The following is a 22,500-nucleotide window of genomic DNA, read 5'->3' on the forward strand; positions in this document are numbered from 1 at the left end:
CATCTGGAGATTACTTAGCACCATCTGTCCCAGCTACTCCTTCAGGAAGTTATATAGCCCCAGCAGTGCCATCTATACCATCTGGAGGTTACTCAGCACCATCTGTACCAGCTATTCCTTCAGGAAGCTATATAGCCCCAGCAGTACCATCTGTTCCATCTATACCATCTGGGGATTACGCAGCTCCATCTGTCCCAGCTATTCCTTCAGGAAGCTATATAGCACCGGCAGTACCATCTGTTCCATCCGGGGGTTACTCTGCTCCATCTGTTCCGTCGGATTCTTACGGAACGCCCGTCGTCCCTTCTGTCCCGGTTGACTCCTACGGTACTCCTGTTGTTCCATCCACTTCCTATGACGCTCCTGCGGTGTCCATTGGAGGAGGAGGTGGAGGAGGTGGAGGAGGTTATGGTGGAGGTGGAGGAGTTACACTCATAGCTGGAGGAGGAGGTGGAGGAGGAGGAGGAGGAGGAGGAGGTTATGGTGGAGGTGGAGGAGTTACAGTCATAGATGGAGGAGGAGGTGGTGGATATGGTGGTGGAGGAGGAGGAGGAGGTGGTTATGGAGGTGGAGGTGGAGGAATTAGTGTTATAGGTGGAGGAGGAGGAGGAGGTGGTGGATATAGTGGTGGAGGTGGAGGAATTAGTGTTGGAGGAGGAGGTGGTGGATATAGTGGTGGAGGTGGAGGAATTAGTGTTGGAGGAGGAGGTGGTGGATATGGTGGTGGAGGTGGAGGAGGAGGAGGTGGTGGTGGTTATGGTGGTGGAGGTGGAGGAATTAGTGTAATAGGTGGAGGAGGAGGTGGTGGATATGGAGGTGGAGGTGGTGGAACTAGCATTTTAGGTGGAGGAGGAGGAGGCGGTGGATATAGTGGTGGAGGTGGAGGAATTAGTGTTATAGGTGGAGGAGGAGGTGGTGGAGGGGGTGGTTATGGAGGTGGAGGAGGAATAAGTGTTGTAGGTGGAGGAGGAGGCGGTGGTGGATATGGAGGTGGAGGCGGAGGAATTAGTGTAATAGGTGGTGGAGGAGGAGGTGGCGGTGGATATGGTGGTGGAGGTGGAGTAATAAGCGTTGGAGGAGGAGGAGGAGGAGGAGGAGGAGGAGGAGGAGGAGGGGGCTATAGTGGTGGAGATGGAGGAATAAGTGTTGTAGGAGGCGACCTTATAAGTTCATATGTAAGCATCGATGCAGGCGTCGGAATTGGTGGAGGTGGAGGAGGACATATTGGAGGAGGAGGAGGAGGAGGAGGAGGAGGAGGAGGGTACGGTGGTGGAGGAGGAGGAGGAGGAGGAGGAGGAGGACATATTGTAGGAGGAGGAGGAGGAGGGTACGGTGGCGGAGGAGGAGGAGGACATATTGGAGGAGGAGGACATATTGGAGGAGGAGGACATATTGGAGGAGGAGGAGGAGGAGGAGGAGGGTATGGTGGTGGCGGAGGAGGAGGAGGAGGAGGACATATTGGAGGAGGACATAGTGGAGGAGGACATAGTGGAGGTGGAGGAGGAGGGTACGGTGATGATTCTCATGACGGATCATCAGGTCATTCCACTTTCAGTGTTATACACGTAAATGGCGGAGGAGGAGGAGGACACAGTGGAGGAGGTGGATATGGTGGAGGAGGTGGAGGAGGACATAGTGGAGGAGGACATAGTGGTGGTGGAGGACACAGCGGAGGAGGAGGGGGAGGACATAGTGGAGGAGGTGGATATGGTGGAGGAGGTGGAGGAGGACATAGTGGAGGAGGACATAGTGGTGGTGGAGGACACAGCGGAGGAGGAGGATACGGTGGAGGAGGGGGAGGACATGGTGGAGGAGGACACAGTGGAGGAGGAGGATACGGTGGAGGAGGGGGAGGACATGGTGGAGGAGGACATAGTGGTGGTGGAGGATACGGTGGAGGAGGGGGAGGACATGGTGGAGGAGGACATAGCGGTGGTGGAGGATACGGTGGAGGAGGGGGAGGACATGGTGGAGGAGGACATAGTGGTGGTGGAGGATACGGTGGAGGAGGAGGAGGAGGAGGTCATAGTGGTGGAGGAGGATATGGTGGAGGAGGTCATGGTGGAGGAGGAGGGTTCGGAGGAGGAGGAGGAGGAGGAGGGTTCGGAGGAGGAGGAGGAGGAGGAGGGTACGGAGGAGGAGGAGGAGGAGGAGGAGGTGGTGGAGGATATGGTGGAGGTGGAGGCTCAATGTATGGAGGAGGAGGAGGATTCTTAGGGGGAGGAGGAGGAGGAGGCCTATATGGAGGTGGAGGAGGCGGTTTTTCGATGTACGGAGGAGGAGGAGGAGGAGGAGGAGGAGGAGGATATGGTGGAGGAGGTGGAGGAGGATACATCCTACGTCCAGTCAGGGGAGGGCGTCGGAAGAAGAAGAAGGGGATGTTCCAATGGCTCTTCGACCTGATGAAGGGCTAGCCCCCCACCCCCACCCCCACCACCAAAAAAAGAAAATCAGTTAAGAAAAAAAAAAAAATTCTCGACACTCCTCCCAGTGGTTGCCTTGGTAACAAAAGCAAACAAGAGATTCTGTTCGATCGTAATAGATTAATGGTCAACAGTTTCCTAAGTCTTTGTCACCAGAGACCAAGACTGAACGTCAGAATGTATCGTTATAGTTATGTTCTTAACTGCCCTGTCAGATTCAAAGTCGTCGATAAACTAAAGATGTCCTTATGTGCTAGTGGGCTACAGGGTACTAGCCCTAGATGTCTTTGCAACCTTTTAACGTGATATTGATCGTCAAAGACATCCAGAGAATAACAAACAACAATTAGAATGACATTCACTTGTACACAAGGACAAGTAAAATTTTGTCGTCAAGCCTTCGAATATGACCTTAGCTTAGTTAAAACATAATTCAACAACTCCTCATCCTTCACACTTCCCGTGTCTTGTCTTGTCAAAGTCTTGTAACTCTTTGGTTTGGTTATCGTTCAAGATGTTTTTCGTGGTTGCAAACACCACAAATCAAACAAACAAAAAAGGAAAAAAAAAATAACGAATTTAAGACAAACTTGCAACCTTGAACTCGCCATCTACCCTTTGGTGTCATCTTTGTTTCTCGTTTCGTCTTCGTCCTCCACATCGTTACCCGAAATTTTCGTTTACAATCTCGCTAAGTTCTTCAAAAACCTCCTATACGCCTCTCTCCTCCATCTTCCTTCCCCCCATTTCATCATTTCTTAATTCACCTTCGTTTCTATTGATGTATAAAACAATCTCTATTGACAGGGTATACAACACCATTAGGTTGTGATTTTCTTTTCAAGTGAGGTAAATTGTTAGGCGTCAGCTAGAATAGAGTCAATAAAGTGTTTTTCATTGTCTGGAGCCCTCGCCTCAACTGAGAAAAACTCGAAAAACTCGAAAAACTCTTCTCTTCCAATTTTCCCGTATACCCAGATTACCGCTAACGAGGGTTACTGATCCCTATTCTCATGCCACTAATCCGGCAGTGGCCGGATTATCGAAGTGTCCGGATTATCGAGGTGTTTCTAACAAGAAAACTCCGGACAATTGCTTAGCCTGTCTGTTTATCTGTTCCAGGTGCAGGCCATCCAGTTCATGTCCATCTGTTACAGAAACAGCTGGTCTGTTGAATCTGTAACTGCTTTACCGTTGTTCCGATAATTTGTAACAGCTCTACACACTGACCCTAACAAGACACATGTATTTATCTCGTCTCCCTTCGTAAGCCTCAACACCGGCCAGTTTCAGCTTTATCATTATTGAAGGGCTCCTAACACTTTTTTCAAACTAACTAGAAAACAAAGACATCTATTTGCTCTAACAAAGATGGCTCCCATGAAACCTTCTCCTCCAGGGATCAAGTGTTCTGAGGCGCGCGTTCCTTGTACCAGTAATTCCTTACTTAACCTCACAAACCTCGCATTTAAAGAGTCGGTAATGGAATCCGCTTTTCTCGTCTGTCTTTAAGACGATCAAGAGCTTCATAACGTTCCAACAGACTTTAATTACTTTTATGTCAGGTACTTACTGAGAACGATGGTAGAGATTTACCTACCCACCCACCCCACCAAAAAAAAAAAAAAAAAAAAAAAAAAAAAAAAAAAAAAAAAACAGCAAGGTTTATTCCATTATTATGTTCTTTTCAATACATCTTTACCGTTCTGAGTTTGTATCAAACTATGGTCTTTCTCGCCAGTAGTGTTGTGGATATCAACCATTTCCTCCTCATCTCTCCATCAGTCGCCAGGCTGTCCACAAGGATAGAAACGCTGGTAAGCTGCAGTCTATCCCTCCATTACCACCAACAAATCAGCTTCCATCCTCCTCTTCTCCCTTACCCCGATATTAGCCTTTCCTCTTTCTCTCTGTCCTTGTTTCTCGTTCTGATCGCGCAATTCATCTACGCCCCCCGGAGCTTATGTCACTACCCTACCCCCCGTGTGCTCACCACTTCGAGAAAGCGCCCGGGACACCTTCCACTTCTCCCAAGAACTCAAGTTCTCCTTCGCCAGATGTACTCAGATTTTCGATGGGGTGAGAACGACAAAACTCCCCCTACGATATGCTTATAAATACACGAAAATACAGGTATATACATATATTTTTATACAAAGATATATCATACTCATTAGTACCTGCAGTCCTGTTTGACATACGAGAGTAGTGCACGTTTCTTGTTGCCAGTAGAACAAATATAAATCGTATGAATAAACTCTTAGTTTCTTTATCCCTAATGAAACTGGATCTAAAGACGCAACTATATCCGTGAGTTAATTACAGCTCGTCAAACTACAATAGTACAGCTCCTACTTTTGTGGGAAAGCTTAAATGAAAGTCCACGGCTGAGTCTGTCCTCTCTTCTACTCTGCTGTCATGACTCGGCTTCATCTATACCTCTCTGTGTGTACTTCAGAATAGTCACAAATAATGTGAAGAATCTTTAGATTTATATGTAGAACCTCAGCAAATATGATATTCCTTTCCGATGGCTCAGAGAGAGAGACAGACAGACAGACAGATCAAGAGAGAGAGAGAGAGAGAGAGAGAGAGAGAGAGAGAGGAGAGCGAGAGAGAGCTAAAGAGCGCAAGAGAGAGAGCGCTAGAGAGAGAGACCGTGCGAGAGAGAAAGAGTGCCAGAGAGAGAGAGAGAGAGAGAGAGAGACAGAGAGAGAGAGAGCACCAGAGAGCTAGAGTGCGCGCGAGAGAGAGCGCGGACGAGATGGAGCGTGCAAGAGAAAGAGCGCGCGAGAGAGGGAATAAGCGAGAGAGAGAACGCGCGAGAAAAAGAGCGAGGGAGAGAGTGCGCGAGATAGAGAGAGCGCGAGAGAGACCGCGCGCGAGAAAGAGCGTGCGCGAGAGAGAGCGCGCGAGTGGGAGAGCGCGCGAGACAGAGAGCACGCGAGATGTTGTCGTGGTGGTTGGAAGGAAAGTCGTCCGGCTTTTTCTTCTTTAATTTCTGATCCTAGTCTAATACAACAACTGCTGGCAAGCCCCGAGAAACCACGGAGGTTTTCCAGACTTTGTTAACCAAGGTTTTAGAAGGCATAAGGGGCGTTCCCCACGAAGGAGTGCCCAATGGGAAATAGGGAAAAACATAGAGAAAGGTGACACTCTTGAGGGTTGAAAAAAAAAACCGTTGTGAAGACCGTTGTAGATGACCTTTGACCCTGTTCGCGTCGCGTCGACTCGAGTTTGTTTAGAGTGCCCTGCGGGCGCTATGATATATGGGCCTAGTGTCCTGCGGTGTTGTGATATATGGGCCCAAGCTGTCTGCTCTCGCTGTACCGTGCTTGGCTGAAAGCCTCTTGTTGTCTCTAAATGTTGGAGCGAAAGAAATCGTCCGCCGCCTCACAGAGAGAGCGTGAGATAGAGAGCGCGCGCGAGAGAGAGGGCACGAGAGAGCGCGAGAGAGAGGGCGTGAGAAAGCGCGAAAGAGAGCATAAGAGAGAACGCGGGCAAGAGAGAGAGGGCACGAGAGAGGACGTGCGCGAGAGAGAGAGCGTATGAAAAAGAGAGCGCGCGAGAAAGAGAGCACGTGAGAAAGAAAGAGACGCGCGAGAGAGAGAGCGCGCGAGAGAGAGCGCCCGCGAGAGATAGAGCGCGCGCGAAAGAGAGCGCGTGGGAGAGAGAGCGCGTGAGAAAGAGAACGGGCGAGAGAGAGAGAGAGCACACGAAAGAGAGAGAGAGCGAGAGCGAGAGAACCTGAGAGACAAAGCGCAAGAGAGAGAGAGAGCGCGGGAGAGAGAGAGAGAGAGATAACCTGAGAGACAAAGCGCAAGAGAGAGAGAGAGAGAGAGAGAGAGAGAGAGAGAGAGAGAGAGAGAGAGAGAGAGAGAGAGAGAGAGAGAGAGAGAGAGAGAGAGAGCAAGAGAGAGAGAGAAAGAACACGCGAGAGAGAGAGAGAGAGAGAGTGCGCAAGAGAGACAGACATAGTGACATACAGAGAGACAGACATACAGGCAGAGACAGACGCAATAAAAAAATGTCCATAGCCTGAACAAAACCACGTGTAAAAATACTACAGAAACACACACACGCACACACGCACGCACACGCACACACACACACACACACACACACACACACACACACACACACACACACACACACACACACACACACACACACACACACACACACACACACACTCACACGTACGTCCACGCACACATAAACTCAAACACGCCGGACAGAGAAGGTCTCTCCTAACATCGTTCAACTTTGTGCAAAGCCAAGCAGAAATTGGTTTGTGCCCAGAATGTTGCGCGCTTCCTCTTCTCCCTTCCCCCAAGAGAGATATGTCACTCCTTTCCACCTCTCTCTCTCTCTCTCTCTCTCTCTCTCTCTCTCTCTCTCTCTCTCTCTCTCTCTCTCTCTCTCTCTTCTCTCTCTCTCTCTCTCTCTCTTCTCTTCTTCTCTTCTCTCTCTCTCTCTCTCTCTCTCTCTCTCTCTCTCTCTCTCTCTCTCTCTCTCTCTCTCTCTCTCTCTTCTCTCTCTCTCTCTCTCTCTTCTCTCTCCCTCTCACTCTCTCCCTCTCTCCCCCTCTCCATCTCTCTCTCTCTCTCTCTCTCTCTCTTCATCTCTTCTCTCTCTCTCTCTCTCTCTCTCTCTCTCTCTCTCTCTCTCTCTCTCTCTCTCTCTCTCTCTCTCTCTCTCTCTCTCTACACCTCCACTTTTCCTCACAAATCGAGCTATATGAGGTCATTCAGCACACTTGCATACTGTGTCATTTTAGTATGTAGCCGCAACATGTAATTTGAACTCTTGTACCCCAGATTTTTTTTTTCAACACAGTAGGAATTTTTGTTCAGGAGTACCAGAAAGGGAGTGGTACCATTTCCAGGCACCCATAACGACTACCCCTCCTTCCTTCCCCCTCTTCCTCTCTGCCCCTCGAAAGGGGCCACATCCCGCTACCCACCCATCGACCAAAATAAAATGGTTTCTCGTTGGCTGACATGCAACCGCGTTGACCCCTCAACTCCGGAGCAACACGGCTTCAGCCTGGCCGTCGGCAGGCGATTTATTTCAGCTGATGAGAGCCTTTTCCTCCACGGCGAACTGGTTAAAAGAATTTATCTGTTTACGTCCTTTCATTGAATGAGATATTTTCGTTCCTATCATATTCTTATCATCATTTTTCTTCTTACAATTTTTGTTTCTTCCTCTTCTCACCCATCTTTTTTCTAGATGTTTTTCTTCGTATTATTCTTTTTCTTCTTTATCTCCTCCTTTCTCTTATTCTTTCATGTCCTTCTCCTCTTCCAATTTCTTTACGTTCTCTCTTCTTCTCTTTTTTTATATAATTTTCTCTTGTTTATTTCCATCCTTCCATTCTTCCCTCTTCATCTCCTCTTCTTTCGTTTTCTTATTTTTTCTTCTTCTGCAGAGAGGCCGTAAACGGGATTCCCTCGTCACAGTCTTCCTTGGCTCAGCATTAAACTCCAGTTAACTGCAAACTCGGCTTCAAGCTTATATAACTTGCTTGGCCTTTCCCTGCACTGGGATGATATAATCCCTTTTACAAGAATCTCAACTAACTTGTTCCCTCCTAGTTTAATACCAATATCTTGACCAGGGTACAAAAATTATAATAATAAGTGCGTGTTTATATACACGCATGCGCGCACACACTGACACGCACACGCACATACACAGACACGCACGCGCACACACACAAACACGCAAGCACACACACACACACACACACACACACACACACACACACACACACACACACACACACACACACACACACACACACTCGGTGGCGTAGTTGATAGAGCGCTGAACTGCCACCATAGTGGCCCGCAGTTCTTGGTTCGAATCCTGCCCAGGGCCGAGATTATTTCGGTACCGCTGCGCTTCGGGTCGTTACTCTGACTCTCGTGGGCGGGGAGTTGGGTGTGTGTGTGTGTGCAAGGTCATAGCATTACCCATAGATCGGACCTACGAGCTCTGAGCTCTCTTCCAGGAGGGAAATAGCTGTCGATCACGAGTCCAACACGTGATCCAAAGACCAAGTGAATACACATACACAAACACACACACACACACACACACACACACACACACACACACACACACACACACACACACACACACACATTCACACACATACACACACACACACACGCACACACACACACAGACATGCACACACATACACACACACACACACACACGCACACACACACACACACACGCACACACACACACACACACACACACACACACACACACACACACACACACACACACACACACACACACACACACACACACACACACACACACACATATCAGGCGATTGCACTTGGTTGGCTGAATCCGATGCATCTTGAGGTGGGATGCCATGAAGGATGAGAATTCATAAATGGTGGAAAATCTCCTTCCCCAGTGACTGGAAAAAGCTGTTGAAGTGATTGGAGACGTGATGGAGGCCAGGAGGGAGGGTTGGGGGGCAGGGGAAGGTCGACTGAGGTAAATGAAAAATCGTCGAGATGTCTTTAAGAAATTGTACTTGAGAGAAACCGCTAAAAAGACTGCTTGCCCATCCTGGTTCTAATGTGAGTTATTTCATCTTAGCTTGAGTTCTTTGCTATCATGTCCTGATAATTTTCCCTTTAGGATACAATTTTTTTTATGATAGCTATGGTTCGATAACAATATTGGTCTCATGTATTTTGTGAAAGATATAGATTGCTGGAAATGGTTGGTTTATATAGGAATGTTCAAGACAAAGGGATTAGTTTGTATTTGGAAAGGTGAGAAAATTAATGGGGAGTAGTTTGTATGTGAAGAGTTCAGGATGAAACATTTGATGGGCGCGTTAGGTATTGCCTGACTATTATGAATTTAATGTTTTACTTAAAACCCTTGTTTCAAGCCAGAATTTGGATTTCAAGTTTCCTTTGGGCTATTCTCCTTTCCATGGTATTGAATTGAAATCATGTACTATCAATAAGTCCAAGCCTAGATTACTATTACAGTTCAAGGGATAATCTCCCGTAATGGTATAATCAATAGAGTTGATTCTTGATCATTTAGGGATGAGGGTAATGTGAATTTGCTTATAAGTTCTAATTCACCAGCATTTACATATGACGCTTATGGAACTAACTTGCTTTGGGAAATATATCAGTATTGACAGAACTACTTAATCAAAGTGTCAATACGAGTATCTATACTTGCCGGACGGCTCTACTGAAATACGGAATCGATGAAGTAGAATACGAGACGTATGCTCAAGGATGTTAAGGTCAGAGGAGCAAGTGGTCTCTTTCGAACGTCCATACTTGGCTCAAGATGGTATAGTCTAGTACTATCAAGGGTTCGAATCCCGCAAGCAGAGCTATTCAATCCAACTGATTTGGTAGGTTTCCTGCGACACTTGAATATTAATGTTTTCACAAGAACCACTGTCTACCATGAATGTAATTTCATGGTCATGGCATATGCATAGGAAAAACAGCGCTATGTTTGGCGGATTCACTGAAAGGGCGGGACTTTCCGCGAATGTTGTTCCGTATTTTTTTCCTTTAGGAAAAACAACAGCTTTGTGTTTGGTATTGTATCTTGTTTTCGCTTTACATTCGTAACCGAAATGTTTATCGTATTTATCTGTCCTATGGATGGTGTTCGGGAGTAAGTTTTATATCAATATTTTCCTGTGACGCTGTCAGTTTTTGATGAACTTATCCACATTGCTTAGTCTAGATTGTTGTCAGGTGGCCTGTGAATGGATGGTGAGGAGCGTTTGATGGAGTTGTTTGTTAGAGTTTCCTGTTTGTCTGGTTTTCATTGTCTTTATATGAAATGTTTGAAGAAATGGCATTGATCCTGCTTTGGTGTGTGTGTGTGTGTGTGTGTGTGTGTGTGTGTGTGTGTGTGTGTGTGTGTGCATATGTGTGTGCATATGTGTGTGTATGTGTGGCGTGCTTGTGTGCGTGTGTGTTTATGTGTATGTGCTCTCCTCTTCTCAAAGCATTATATAACGTGGCATGAGGAACAAAGCTAGAGAGACAAAGCCTTGAGGCACCTCTCCGAAGATTCTCCGAACGCTTTTCCCTTTTACTCTCTCTCTCTCACTCTCTCTCTCTCTCTCTCTCTCTCTCTCTCTCTCTCTCTCTCTCTCTCTCTCTCTCTCTCTCTCTCTCTCTCTCTCTCTCTCTCTCTCTCTCTCTCTCTCTCTCTCTCTCTCTCTCTCTCTCTCTCTCTCTCTCTCTCTCTCTCTCTCTCTCTCTCTCTCTCTCTCTCTCTCTCTCTCTCTCTCTCTCTCTCTCTCTGCATATTTTTCTCTCTCCTTTCCACCCTTACTCCCTTCTCCCTCTTCCCACTTCGCGAAATGGCCGACGACGGGGATGACGTCGAAGGCGCTGTCGTAAATGACATCGGTACACAGAGGACGATGTAACTTGCCCTCTGAGACGCTCTCCACATCAGACACTCTACCCCATTTCCACAGTCTTCTTCCTTCTCATCCTCATCTTCCCCCACTTCTTTCTTTTCTTCTTCCTCTTCCTCTTTTTATTCCTCTTCCACTTCCCCTCCCTCTTCCTCTTTCTCTTCCTCTGTTTCCTTCTCTCCCTCTCCCTCTCCCTCTCCCTCTTTCTCTTCCTTTTCCTCTCCATCTCCCTCTCCCTCTTTCTCTTCCTTTTCTCTTCTTCTCCTTCTCCCTCTCCCTCTTCCTCTCCCTCTTTCTCTTCCTCTTCCTCTTCATTTTCCTCTCCCTCTTCCTCTGCCTTTTCCTCTCCCTCTTCATCGCTCTCCTCCTCTTCCTCTTCCTCCTCCTCCTACTCTTCCTCCTCTTCTTCCTCTACCTCTTCCTCTTTCTCCTCGTCTTCCTCCTCTTCCTCTTTCCTTTGCCCTATATCTACTCATCTTGATCTCTCCTTTTCGTTTTTCTGTTTCTTCTTCTTCTTTTCTTCAATTCTTCTTCTATTCTTCATCCTCTTTTTCTCCTAGTCTTCTTTCCACACCTCCTCGTCCTCCTTCATTTTCTCTTTTTCTTATTTTTTCTCTCCTCTTTTTCCACCTCCTCTTCTTCCTCCTGCCCTTCTTCCTCCTTGTCCTTTTCTTCTTCCTGTTGCCTCAGAAACCTTTCTCTCCTGTCTTCGAATCGTCCTCCTTTCTCTCGTTGTCCTCCCAATTACTTTCTTTTCAAATCTATTTATTCATTTTTGGGGCAAGAGAGAAATGGCCTTCGGAATCCCAATTTCCACCCTAACGTGTTTCTTTTTTTTTTTTTTTTTTTTTGAGGGGGGAGGGGAGGGACGGAAAGAGGGGGATGGTGTGGAAGACGAGGAGGGGAACGGGGAGGGAGAAGTTATTTCTCTCAATTCCCCTCCTCCTCCTCCTCCTCCTCCTCCTCCTCCTCCTCCTCCTCCTCCTCCTCCTCCTCCTCCTCCTCCTCCTCCTCCTCCTCCTCCTCCATCTCCTTCCTCCATCTCCTCCATTCCCTGGTCCATCACCTCGACGAAACTCCGGTAGTTTTTCAGAGAAGTTAACTGTCTATTCTATTCGAATTGACCAGATGTTGCATTGAAGTCAAACTACTCTATTTTGAAGCTGGGGGGATATTTTTGTTCGAAATGGGCGTACATGAGTGTGTGTGTGTGTGTGTGTGTGTGTGTGTGTGTGTGTGTGTGTGTGTGTGTGTGTGTGTGTGTGTGTGTGTGTGTGTGTGTGTGTGTGTGTGTGTGTGTGTGTGTGTGTGTGTGTGTGTGTGTGTGTGTGTGTGTGTGTGTGTGTGTGTGTGTGTGTGTGTGTGTGTGTGTGTGTGTGTGTGTGTGTGTGTGTGTGTGTGTGTGTGTGTGAGTGCACCTGCGTGCATGTGTGCGCGCGCACGCGCACAGTGACCGTTTATACAGTGCACCAGGTCCGCGCACCGAAATCCGCGAAGACTATTGGCCGTGATGTGTCTCTCTATTGGCCAATAGAAACACGAGACGCCTGCCTCTTGCTGTCCCTGCGTCGGAATGCCTACAACTGGTGGTAGCCGTCGGAGAGGTGGCCGGTGAGGTCAACGGAAACAGGCCCCTTATTCAGTGGCAATATGTATCATATGGTGGCCCTTTACCGTTCCTCGCCTTTGATGGTGTATCGTGGATCCTTAGAGGTAGGGAAGGAGGGAGAGAGGGATAGAGAGAGAGATAGCTAGAGAGAGAGAGAGAGAGAGAGGAAGGGAGAGAGGGAGAGGTGGACGCACATGAGGGAGGATGCTCCAGAAGAAGGCCCATAAGGAAGAGTATCCTTTGTATGCATTACTCAGTGGGAATATGTATAATGTGTTGAGCCTTTCCCGTTGTTCGCCTTTGATGGTGTGCCATGGGTCTTTATAGGTAGGGAGGGAGGGAAGGAGGGAGAGAGAGAGAGAGAGGAGGGAAGAAAGGGAGGAAGAGAGTAAAGGAGAGAGGAAGGAAAAGAGGAGTGGAGAGAGAGAGGAAGAGAGGAGGGGAGAGAGGGAGGAAGAGAGGAGAGTAGAGAGGGAGAAAGAGAGTAGGGGAGAGAAGGAGGAAGAGAGGAGAGGAGAGAGGGAGGAAGAGAGGCAGGGAGAGAGGGAGACAGAGAGAAGGTGGGGAGGGAGGAAGAGAGGAAGGGAAAGAGGGAGAGAGAGAGGAGGGGAGAGAGGGAGGAAAAGAGGAAGAGAGAGAAGAAGGGGTGGGGACACATGAGGGAGGGTGCTCCAGAAGAAGAACGATGAGGAAGACTATTCTCTATATGCATTACCATATCTAATCCAATATCCCCTCCCCTTATCATACAACTCTCCCTTTAAGAATCCCTTTTTACCTGACGTCTGACGATTATATTCATTTTTTGTTACACTCTGCTTTCAGAGTCTTCTGTACTCCATTGGGGACGCTATGTGATTTTTTTTTTTTTTTTTTTTTTAACGTGTCATGAGCGATGTGATGATCGACTAAGATTTTTTTTCAGTATGGAATCTGCCATCTAGCTGGGAAACAAAATAACTTACAATGCTCTGAATGAAAGAAAGTCTATATAACGCACAGTTGTCGGTTTTTTTTTTTTATCTAAGTAATTCAGTCTTCTCTAGAGTGGGGTTCACCTCATGTTACTAGAAATGTCCTATAACTCCTAAACAGAATAGATAAATAAATGAATAAAAAAATCAATCAATCAATCAATCAATCAATCAATAAACAAATAAATAAACACATAAGTAATACATAAATAAACAAACAAATAAATAAATAGATAAATAAATGAATAAATAAATAAATAAACAGAATATATTTATAAATAAATAAATAAATAAGTAAACATATAAGTAATACATAAATAAACAAATAAATAAATAAACAAACAAATAAATAAATAAATAAATAAATAAATAAATAAATAGATAAATAAATAAATAAATAAATAAATAAATGAATAAATAAATAAACAGATAAATAAATAAATAAATAAATAAATAAATAAATAAATAAATAAATAAATAAAAATAAATAAATAAATAAATAAAATAAATAGATAAATAAATAAATAAATAAATAAATAAATAAATAAATAAATAAATAAATGAATAAATAAATAAATAGATAAATATAGATAAAAACACTTCCTGACTAGAAGTTTAGTTTTACGAAGTCAAAGGTCTTCATCTTTCTTAAAGAATTCTTCTCAAAGTCAATTGCACTTAAGCCACTTTAGACTGTCTTTGCCCAACGTAGTTCTGGGCCTTAAAACCAAAATATACATTTCCGAGTGGAATGATGTAGGAAAACCCATCACACAAAGGGTTACAAAGGAGTAGCGTGCCGACAGGAGACCCTTTGGTCCATAACTAGGTCGGATGCAAAAAAAAAAAAAAAAATTATAATAATGATAAATAAATAAAAGTAATAATAAAATAAATAATAATAGATAAAACAAATAAATGAATAGGTAAAGTTAAATAATAAACAAACTAAGAGACTGTTTCCTCTGTGTCACCGTTATTCTATCCTTACTGCCTACCTTCAGGCAATTCTATGCAGCTGAAAGAACTCTTTTTCTATTCCTTCCCCCTCGATGCTTAAGTCCTAGACCGCAGTGATTGTTTTCGTATGTTTTCCTTGCTGTCGCCCACCGATTTTATTCAGCTGAGGAAACCCACACACAGAATGAGAAATTTCTTATGAACCACAATCCCGTGGCCGGCATGTGGTTTCCAGAATGTAAATATGGAACCAAGATGGCAAGGGAAGGATGTGAACATAAATCGTACCTGATATGTGGTAAAGATCAATATCATCAGCCACTCTTTTGTGGATGACACTTTTCTGTGGTCAAATGGCATCGGCCATTTTTTTTTTTTTTTTTTTTTTGTGGCCGCCACTTTTCTCTAGCAGCCGTAAGCCACTTTTCTGTGGCCAATGACATCGGCCACTTATTTGTGTGCAGCCTCGAGTCACTTATATGTTGCTGCCTCTTTTCTGTGGCCAATGGCATCGGTCTATTTTCTGTGGCAGCCTCGCGCCACTTTTCTGTCACATGCCTTTTTCTGTGACTACCCCTTTTCTGTGGTCAATGGCATTGGCCACTTTTTTGTGGCGGCCACTTTTTTGTGGCGGCCACTTTTTGTGTCGGCCACTTTTTTGTGGCGGCCACTTTTTTGTGGCAACATCGAGACACTTTTCTGTGGCTGCCGTGAGCCTTTTTCAGCAACCCACCTGCGGGTCTCTTATCGGAAGTGAGAGCCCAGGGATTAAGCCGTGAGAAGAAGACCGCGTGAGTTGTTGCCGTCCCTTGCAGATGGGGAGCCAGATAGCGAGCCTCTGCACCGCCATTCATTCATCGGGCTTATCTTTCAGCCAAGGAGATGGTTCCGTCCTCCTCTCGTTTTCCTTGTCTCGTTGACCTCTTCCCTTCCCCCTTTCCCTCCTTCCCTCCCCTTCCCTCTCTCCCCTCCTTAATTGTCTCCCTTCCCTTCTTACCTCCCTCCCCTTCCCTCCTTCCCTCCTTCCCCTTCTTACCTCTCTTCCCTCCTTACCTTCCTTTCCTCCTTACCTCACCCCCCTCCCTTCCCTCCCTGCCTCCTTCCCTCTCTATTTTCCTCCTTCTCTCCACTCCTTGTCTCCTTTTTCCCTCCCTTACCTCCCTCCCCTTCCCTCCTTCCCTCCTTCCCCTCCTTACCTCTCTTCCCTTCTTACCACCTTTCCCCTCCTTACCTCCCTCCCCTTCCCTCCTTCCCTCCTTCCCCTCCTTACCTCTTTTCCCTCCTAACCTCCCTTCCCCTCCTTACCTCCCTCCCCTTCCCTCCTTCCCCTCCTTACCTCTTTTCCCTCCTAACCTCCCTTCCCCTCCTTACCTCCCTCCCTTCCCTTCCCTCCCTCCCTCCTTCCCTCCATCTTTCCCTCCCCGTTCCCTCCTTACTTCTCTCCCCTCCTTACCTCCCTCCCCTCCCTTCCCTCCCTCCCTCCTTCCCTCCATCTTTCCCTCCCCGTTCCCTCCTTACTTCTCTTCCCTCCTTACCTCACTCCCATCCCTCCCTACATCTAAGATCACGCACACACACATGCCCTATTATCTTTTTTATAAAAAAATTCTCGTTACATTTTTGTTACATTCTATTTTGTTTTATTTTGTTTTGTTTTGTTTTATTTCAATTTTATCTATATTCTCTTATTTCATTTTATTTTATTCTACTTTATCTTACTTTGTATCAATTATTTTTTTTATCTTATTTCATTTTATTTCATTCTATTTTATTAATATTTCGTTTTATTCTATATTATTTTCCTTTATTCTATCTTATCATGTCCTGTTTTCGTTTCATTTTTTTCTCCTTATTTCCTTTTATTTTATTCTACTTTATCTTACTTTATATAAATTATTTTTTTGTTTTATCTTATTTCATTTTATTTCATTCTATTTTATTAATATTTTACTTTATTCTATATTATTTTCTTTTATTCTATCTTATCATGTCCTCTTTTTGCTTTATTTTTTCTCCTTTTTTCATACCCATCGTCTCTGTAACTATTGTATTATAGATTCATGTTTACTTATTTTTTCGTTTTTAGTTTTATTTCTTTTATCTTCATTGTAGTTTCAATTCCATCGTCTTGGATCACTATCATCGTTTTCATATTTCTTCGTCATCTTATTATTGCTGTGACATTACTGTGATATTATTGCTGTGACATTAATGTGATATTATTAACGTGACGTTAATGTAATATTATTACCGTGATATTATTGTGAAATTATTACTGTGACGTTAATGTGACATTATTACCGTGATACGAGTATTACTGTGGCATTATTACTGTGACGTTAATGTGACATTATTACCGTGATATTACTGTGACATTATTACTGTGACGTTAATGTGACATTATTACCGTGGCATTACTGTGACATTATTGCTGTGACGTTAAAGTGACATTACCACCGTGGCATTACAGTGATATTATTACTGTGACATTACTGTGATATTATTACCGTGACGTTAATGTGACATTATTACCGTGATATTACTGTGACATTATTACTGTGACGTTAATGTGACATTATTACTCTGACATTGCGGTGACACACTGTGGCCTTATCATCATCTTATTCGTCTTCGTTTTTGTCTTTTCTATTAAAGAAATTCTTTTCGTTGCTCTCTTTCCTTCTCTTTTATTATTTGGTCTGATTTTCTTTACAAAATATTTCAGAGGGAATGCAATGGAAGAACGCAACAGTCGGTGGGTCTACCCTCTCTCTCCTACTCTACTCTAATCTATTCTACTCTACTTTGCTCTACCCTACTCTACTCTACTCGATCTTCCCTTATCTACTCTATCCTGATCTACTCTACTCTACAACTATCTACTCTATTCTACTCTATTCTTCTCTACTTTACTCGATTCTATTTTGTTCTATTCTGTTCTACTCTCCTCCACTCTACAATACCCTGATCTACTTTACTCTCCTCTATTCTGTTCTACTCTGCTCCCCTCTGTTCTATTCTATTCTAGTCTTTTCTATTTTACTCTACCCTGCTCTACTCTATTCTGTTCTACTCTGCTCCCCTCTATTCTATTCTATTCTATTCTATTCTATTCTATTCTATTCTATTCTATTCTATTCTATTCTATTCTATTCTATTCTATTCTATTCTATTCTATTCTATTCTATTCTATTCTATTCTATTCTATTCTATTCTATTCTATTCTATTCTATTCTATTCTATTCTATTCTATTCTACTTTACTCTACCCGGCTCTACTCTATTCTGTTCTACTCTGCTCCCCTCTATTCTATTCTATTCTATTCTATTCTATTCTATTCTATTCTATTCTATTCTACTTTACTCTAACCTGCTCTACGCTATTCTGTTCTACTCTGCTCCACTCTATTCTATTCTATTCTATTCTGTTCTACTTTACTCTATCCTACTCTACCCTGACCGACATTACCCTGCTCTACTCTATTCTGTTCTACTCTGCTCCACCCTATTCCATTCTATTCTACTTTACTCTATCCTATTCTACCCTGATCGACATTAGTATCCTCTCTTCTACTCCCCTTTCCTCCTCTCTAATCTATTCTACTCTAATATACTCTGCTCCAATCTACACTGCTCTACTCTGCTCTACTCGCCGACCGTCTTTGACTTGGCCTTTGACTTCGACTTGATCGCGGCGAGACGGCGGTGCGCCCGCGTACCTTACGCCCGAACGCCCGCCCGCCCGAGGGGGTTGGGGAGGGGGGGGGTAGACGTACTCAGAGCCCGCCGGGCCATCTAATCCCAGTTCCCAATTCCCAGACATTCCCAACCCCATATCCCATCGCCCACCTCCAGGACCTCCTCCTCCTCCTCTTCCTCCTCCTCCTCCTCCTCCTCCTCCTCCTCCTCCTCCTCCTCCTCCTCCTCCTCCTCCTCCTCCTCCTCCTCCTCCTCCTCCTTCCCCTCATCTACTTCTTCCTACTTTTCCCCTATTCCCTCCTCCACCTCCTTCACTTCCTCCTCTTCCTCCTCTTCCTCCTCCTCTATCCTATCCACCTAATTCCAACACTTGCCCTATTCCTCGTCCTTTTTCTTCTTTTCTATTCCCTCCTCTTCCTCCTACTCCTCCTCCTCCTCCTCATTCTCATCTATTTCCTCTACCTCGCCCTCTTCTTCCTCCTCCTTCTCCTGTATTCCCCCCTCGTCCTCCTCTTCTTCCTTCTCCTCCTCTTCTTTATCTCCTTCTTCCTCCGCTTCCCCTCCCGCATTACTGTTTTACAATCATCTAATTGACCTCCATTTCCTATTCACTTTTTTTCTTCCTCCTCTTCTTCCTCTTCTTCCTCTCTTCTGCCTTCACATCTTTAAATTTCTCCTTTCCAACTTCTTCTTCTCCTCCCCTCTTTTAACTCCACAATTTTACACTTCTCCTTTCCTTCTCTCTCTCTATTTCTTCATCTTCTTTTTATTTCTCTTCCTGTTCGTCATTTTCGTCCTTCTACTCTTGCTCTTGCTCTTGCTCTTGCTCTCTTGCTCTTGCTCTCTTGCTCTTGCTCTCTTGCTCTCTTGCTCTTACTCTCTTGCTCTTGCTCTCTTGCTCTTGCTCTCTCTCTTGCTCTTGCTCGCTTGCTCTTGCTCTCTTGCTCTTGCTCTCTTGCTCTTGCTCTCTCTCTTGCTCTTGCTCGCTTGCTCTTGCTCTCTTGCTCTTGCTCTCTTGCTCTCTTGCTCTTGCTCTCTTGCTCTTGCTCTCTTGCTCTTGCTCTCTTGCTCTTGCTCTCTTGCTCTCTTGCTCTTGCTCTCTTGCTCTTGCTCTCTTGCTCTTGCTCTCTCTCTCTCTCTCTCTCTCTCTCTCTCTCTCTCTCTCTCTCTCTCTCTCTCTCTCTCTCTCTCTCTCTCTCTCTCTCTCTCTCTCTCTCTCTCTCTCTCTCTCATTCTTCTCCTCCTCCTCTTCTTCTTCTTCTCTCTCTTTCTCCTTTTCTTTCTACTAAATATATTTTTACTTTCTTTTCTAATACTACAAATAGACTCTTCCCACCCCACCCACATTCCAAAGGGAGACTTCCCCCCACCCCAAAGAGAGACTTTCACCCCCCATACCCCGTCCCCAAGGAGAGACTTCCCCCCCACCCCCCACCCTCTCCGGACAAATGGACTCTCAAAAAGGAAATTTCATTTTCGAATTTCGTTTTTCGTTGTGTTCTCTCAGAACTGGTCCTTTACTGTACAGTTATTTTGTTGACCTATTATCTACTTATTTATCTTTATGTACTCAGTATTCTTTTATTTATTTGTTTATCTATTTACTTATTTATTCGTCTATGTGTTTTATATTAGTTTGATTTATTTACTTATTCATTTATCTACCTATTTATTCATCTATGTGTTTTATATCAGTTCATTTATTTACTTATTTGTTCCTTTATTCATTTATCTATTTGTTTATTTATTTATCTATTTATTCATAGCTTTTCATTTATCTATTCACTTATTTGCTTATTCACTTATTCAGTAATCTACATCTTTATTTACTTATCTATATATCTATTTATTCATTCTTATTTTGTGTTAATCATCTACCTATTTATCTATTTATTTATTTATTTATCTATTCGTTTCTTTATTTATTTATTCATTTAATCATTTATTTACTTAAATTTTTATGAAGGCAGACAGTGTAAGTGGTGCCCCAAGTGGACCAAAGGACGCCTATGCGACTTTAGGGTAATGAGACGAACGACTGAACCTGTTCCCCTTGGACAAATGGGGAATGGCAACACCCAAATAAGAAAAGAGGAAAAGGGAGACTAAATAGAAGGGAAGGATGGAAAGAGAGGAGAGGGAAGGAAAATAGAATAGAGCAGAAGTAAGGTAGAGTAAGGTAGATTGGAGTAGAGTAGAGTAGAGTACAGGAGTGTAGAGTTCAGTAGAGTAGAGTAGAGTAGAATAGAGTAGAGTAGAGTAGAGTACAGGAGTGTATAGTAGAGTAGAGTAGAATAGAGAAGAGTACAGAAGTGTAGAGTAGAGTAGAGTAGAATAGAGTAGAGTAGAGTAGAGTAGAGTAGAGCAGAGTAGAGTAGAGTAGAATAGAGTAGAGTAGAGTAGAGTAGGGTAGAGTAAAGTAGAGTAGAGTAGAATAGAGTAGATTGGAGCACAGTAGGGTGAACAAGATCTAAGGAAGAAAGGGGGAGGAAGAAATGAAAAAAAAAGTAAAAAATAAAGAAAGGAAGGGAAAGATTGAAGCAGATGGTGCTGAAAGAAGGGATCGGGGGAAAGGAACGAAGAAAGGCAATGAAAATCGGGCATGGTGGCAAAACAGAGACTATCAAAAGAAAACGGAGTGTGTGTGACTGTGTGTGTGTGTGTGTGTGTGTGTGTGTGTGTGTGTGTGTGTGTGTGTGTGTGTGTGTGTGTGTGTGTGTGTGTGTGTGTGTGTGTGTGTGTGTGTGTGTGTGTGTGTGTGTGTGTGTGTGTGTGTGTGTGTGTGTGTGTGTGTGTGTGTGTGTGTGTGTGTGTGTGTGTGTGTGCGTGCGTGTGTGTGTGTGTGTGTGTGTGACTGCAAGACTCATGACAAAAAAAAACACTTAAATAAAAAAGAACCTAGAGTACATACAAACATTTCCAAAATTTAGCAACAAAATATACATCTGCATAGTTCAGGAAATCCCTGGGGCAGTTTAATCTGTCCTCTGCAGTATAGGAGGATATACAAAGACACACGAAACACTATAGAGGCAATTACTCTCTCACTACGTCAAGGCTTTAATACCTAGTCACTCCATAGAACAGCTCCTACTTTCCCCCTCCTCCTCCCCCCTCCTCCTCCCCCTCCCCCTCTTCCACTCTCCCTACTTCCTCTCCCCTCCCCCTCCTCCACTCCCTCCCTCCTCCACTCCCTCCCTCCTCCACTTCCTCTCCCTCTCCCCCTCCTATTTCCCTCACTCCCTCATCCTCCTCCCCCTCCACACTTTTCTCCCCCTTCCCCTACTCCACTTCCCCCCTCCTCCACCCTCCTACTTCCCAGACTCCCTCATCCCCCTCCCACTCTCCCCTCTTCCCCTCCTCCTCCTACTCATCTGCCTCCCTCTCCTCCCCCTCCTATTTCCATTCCTCCTCCCACACCCCTACCCCTCCCATTCCTACTCCTCCCCCTCCCCTCCACTCCCCCTTCTCCCTTCCCTCTAACATTCCCCTTCCTCCTCTCCCCTCTCTCACTCACCTTCCCACTTTTATTCCTCCTGCCCCTCCCCCCAATACTTTTGTGCTATAAAATTGTGAAATTAGATCCTCTAAATGTATAATTAACTCTCTTTTATTTCATTTTATTTTATTTTATTTTATTTTATTTTATTTTATTTTATTTTATCTTATTTTATTTTATTTCATTTTTTTTTTTTTTTTTTTTTTTTTTTAAATTTTTTATTTTTATATTTTTTTTTTTTTTTTTTTTTTTTTAATTTTTTTTTTATTTTATTTTTTTTTTTTTTTTTTTTTTTTTTTTTTTTTTTTTTTTTTTTAAACTTAAGAGACGCCCTCAGTCGACGCTAAGCGACTCCAAGCGTGGACTTCTCACCACAAGTTCTTTCTGTATCTATTTTCATTGCGCTTATACATTTTTGGTTTAGAACTTAAGAGCATAAGAATGAAAGGAGACTGCAAGAGACCATAAGGTCTACATTAGGCAGTTCCATGTCTATTACCGCCTATCATTGCTTATATTCTTATCTTTGTCGTTCTAGAAAAATTCTATAATAACCACTAACTTTCTTTTCCTTTTTGTAAAGGAGATAGCCACTTAGAAACTCACACCAAATAAGATAGAATATAATTATGGTATATCTAAAAAGAAAGATTGGATGCTCGTTGGGCAAGTGGATTAGAGCGTCTTTAGGGGAGACCGGGGCTAGTTGTTACAATTTCACTATTTTTGCCTCTCTAACAAAATCTACAGAAGGTAACTTAAATGAAACTCTACCATGGAACGTTTATCAGGTATATTGCCAAAAACGATAATCATAAAGATTCTATATATCTTAATTTCTGAGAAATAACAAAAAGTAATACAAAAACGTTTTGTATACAACTT

At 44.1% G+C, this 22,500-nt stretch overlaps 1 protein-coding gene across 1 annotated transcript in view; it reads left to right on the top strand.

Annotated features, from left to right (window-relative positions):
- Positions 1–22,230, top strand: part of LOC143029884 (uncharacterized) — a 58,732-nt gene extending 36,502 nt beyond the window's left edge. Inside the window, exons 3-4 of the mRNA XM_076193057.1 lie at positions 1–450; positions 22,199–22,230. The exon at positions 1–450 is cut by the window's left edge and continues 888 nt beyond it. Of these exons, the coding sequence (XP_076049172.1) occupies positions 1–450; positions 22,199–22,230 (482 nt within the window). The remainder of the gene's footprint in view (positions 451–22,198) is intronic.
- Positions 22,231–22,500: the final 270 nt, after the last annotated feature.

The sequence above is a fragment of the Oratosquilla oratoria genome, chromosome 1 (assembly GCF_046742065.1).
Source record: "Oratosquilla oratoria isolate Oo_2021 chromosome 1, ASM4674206v1, whole genome shotgun sequence".
NCBI classification, from domain to species: Eukaryota; Metazoa; Arthropoda; class Malacostraca; order Stomatopoda; family Squillidae; genus Oratosquilla; species Oratosquilla oratoria.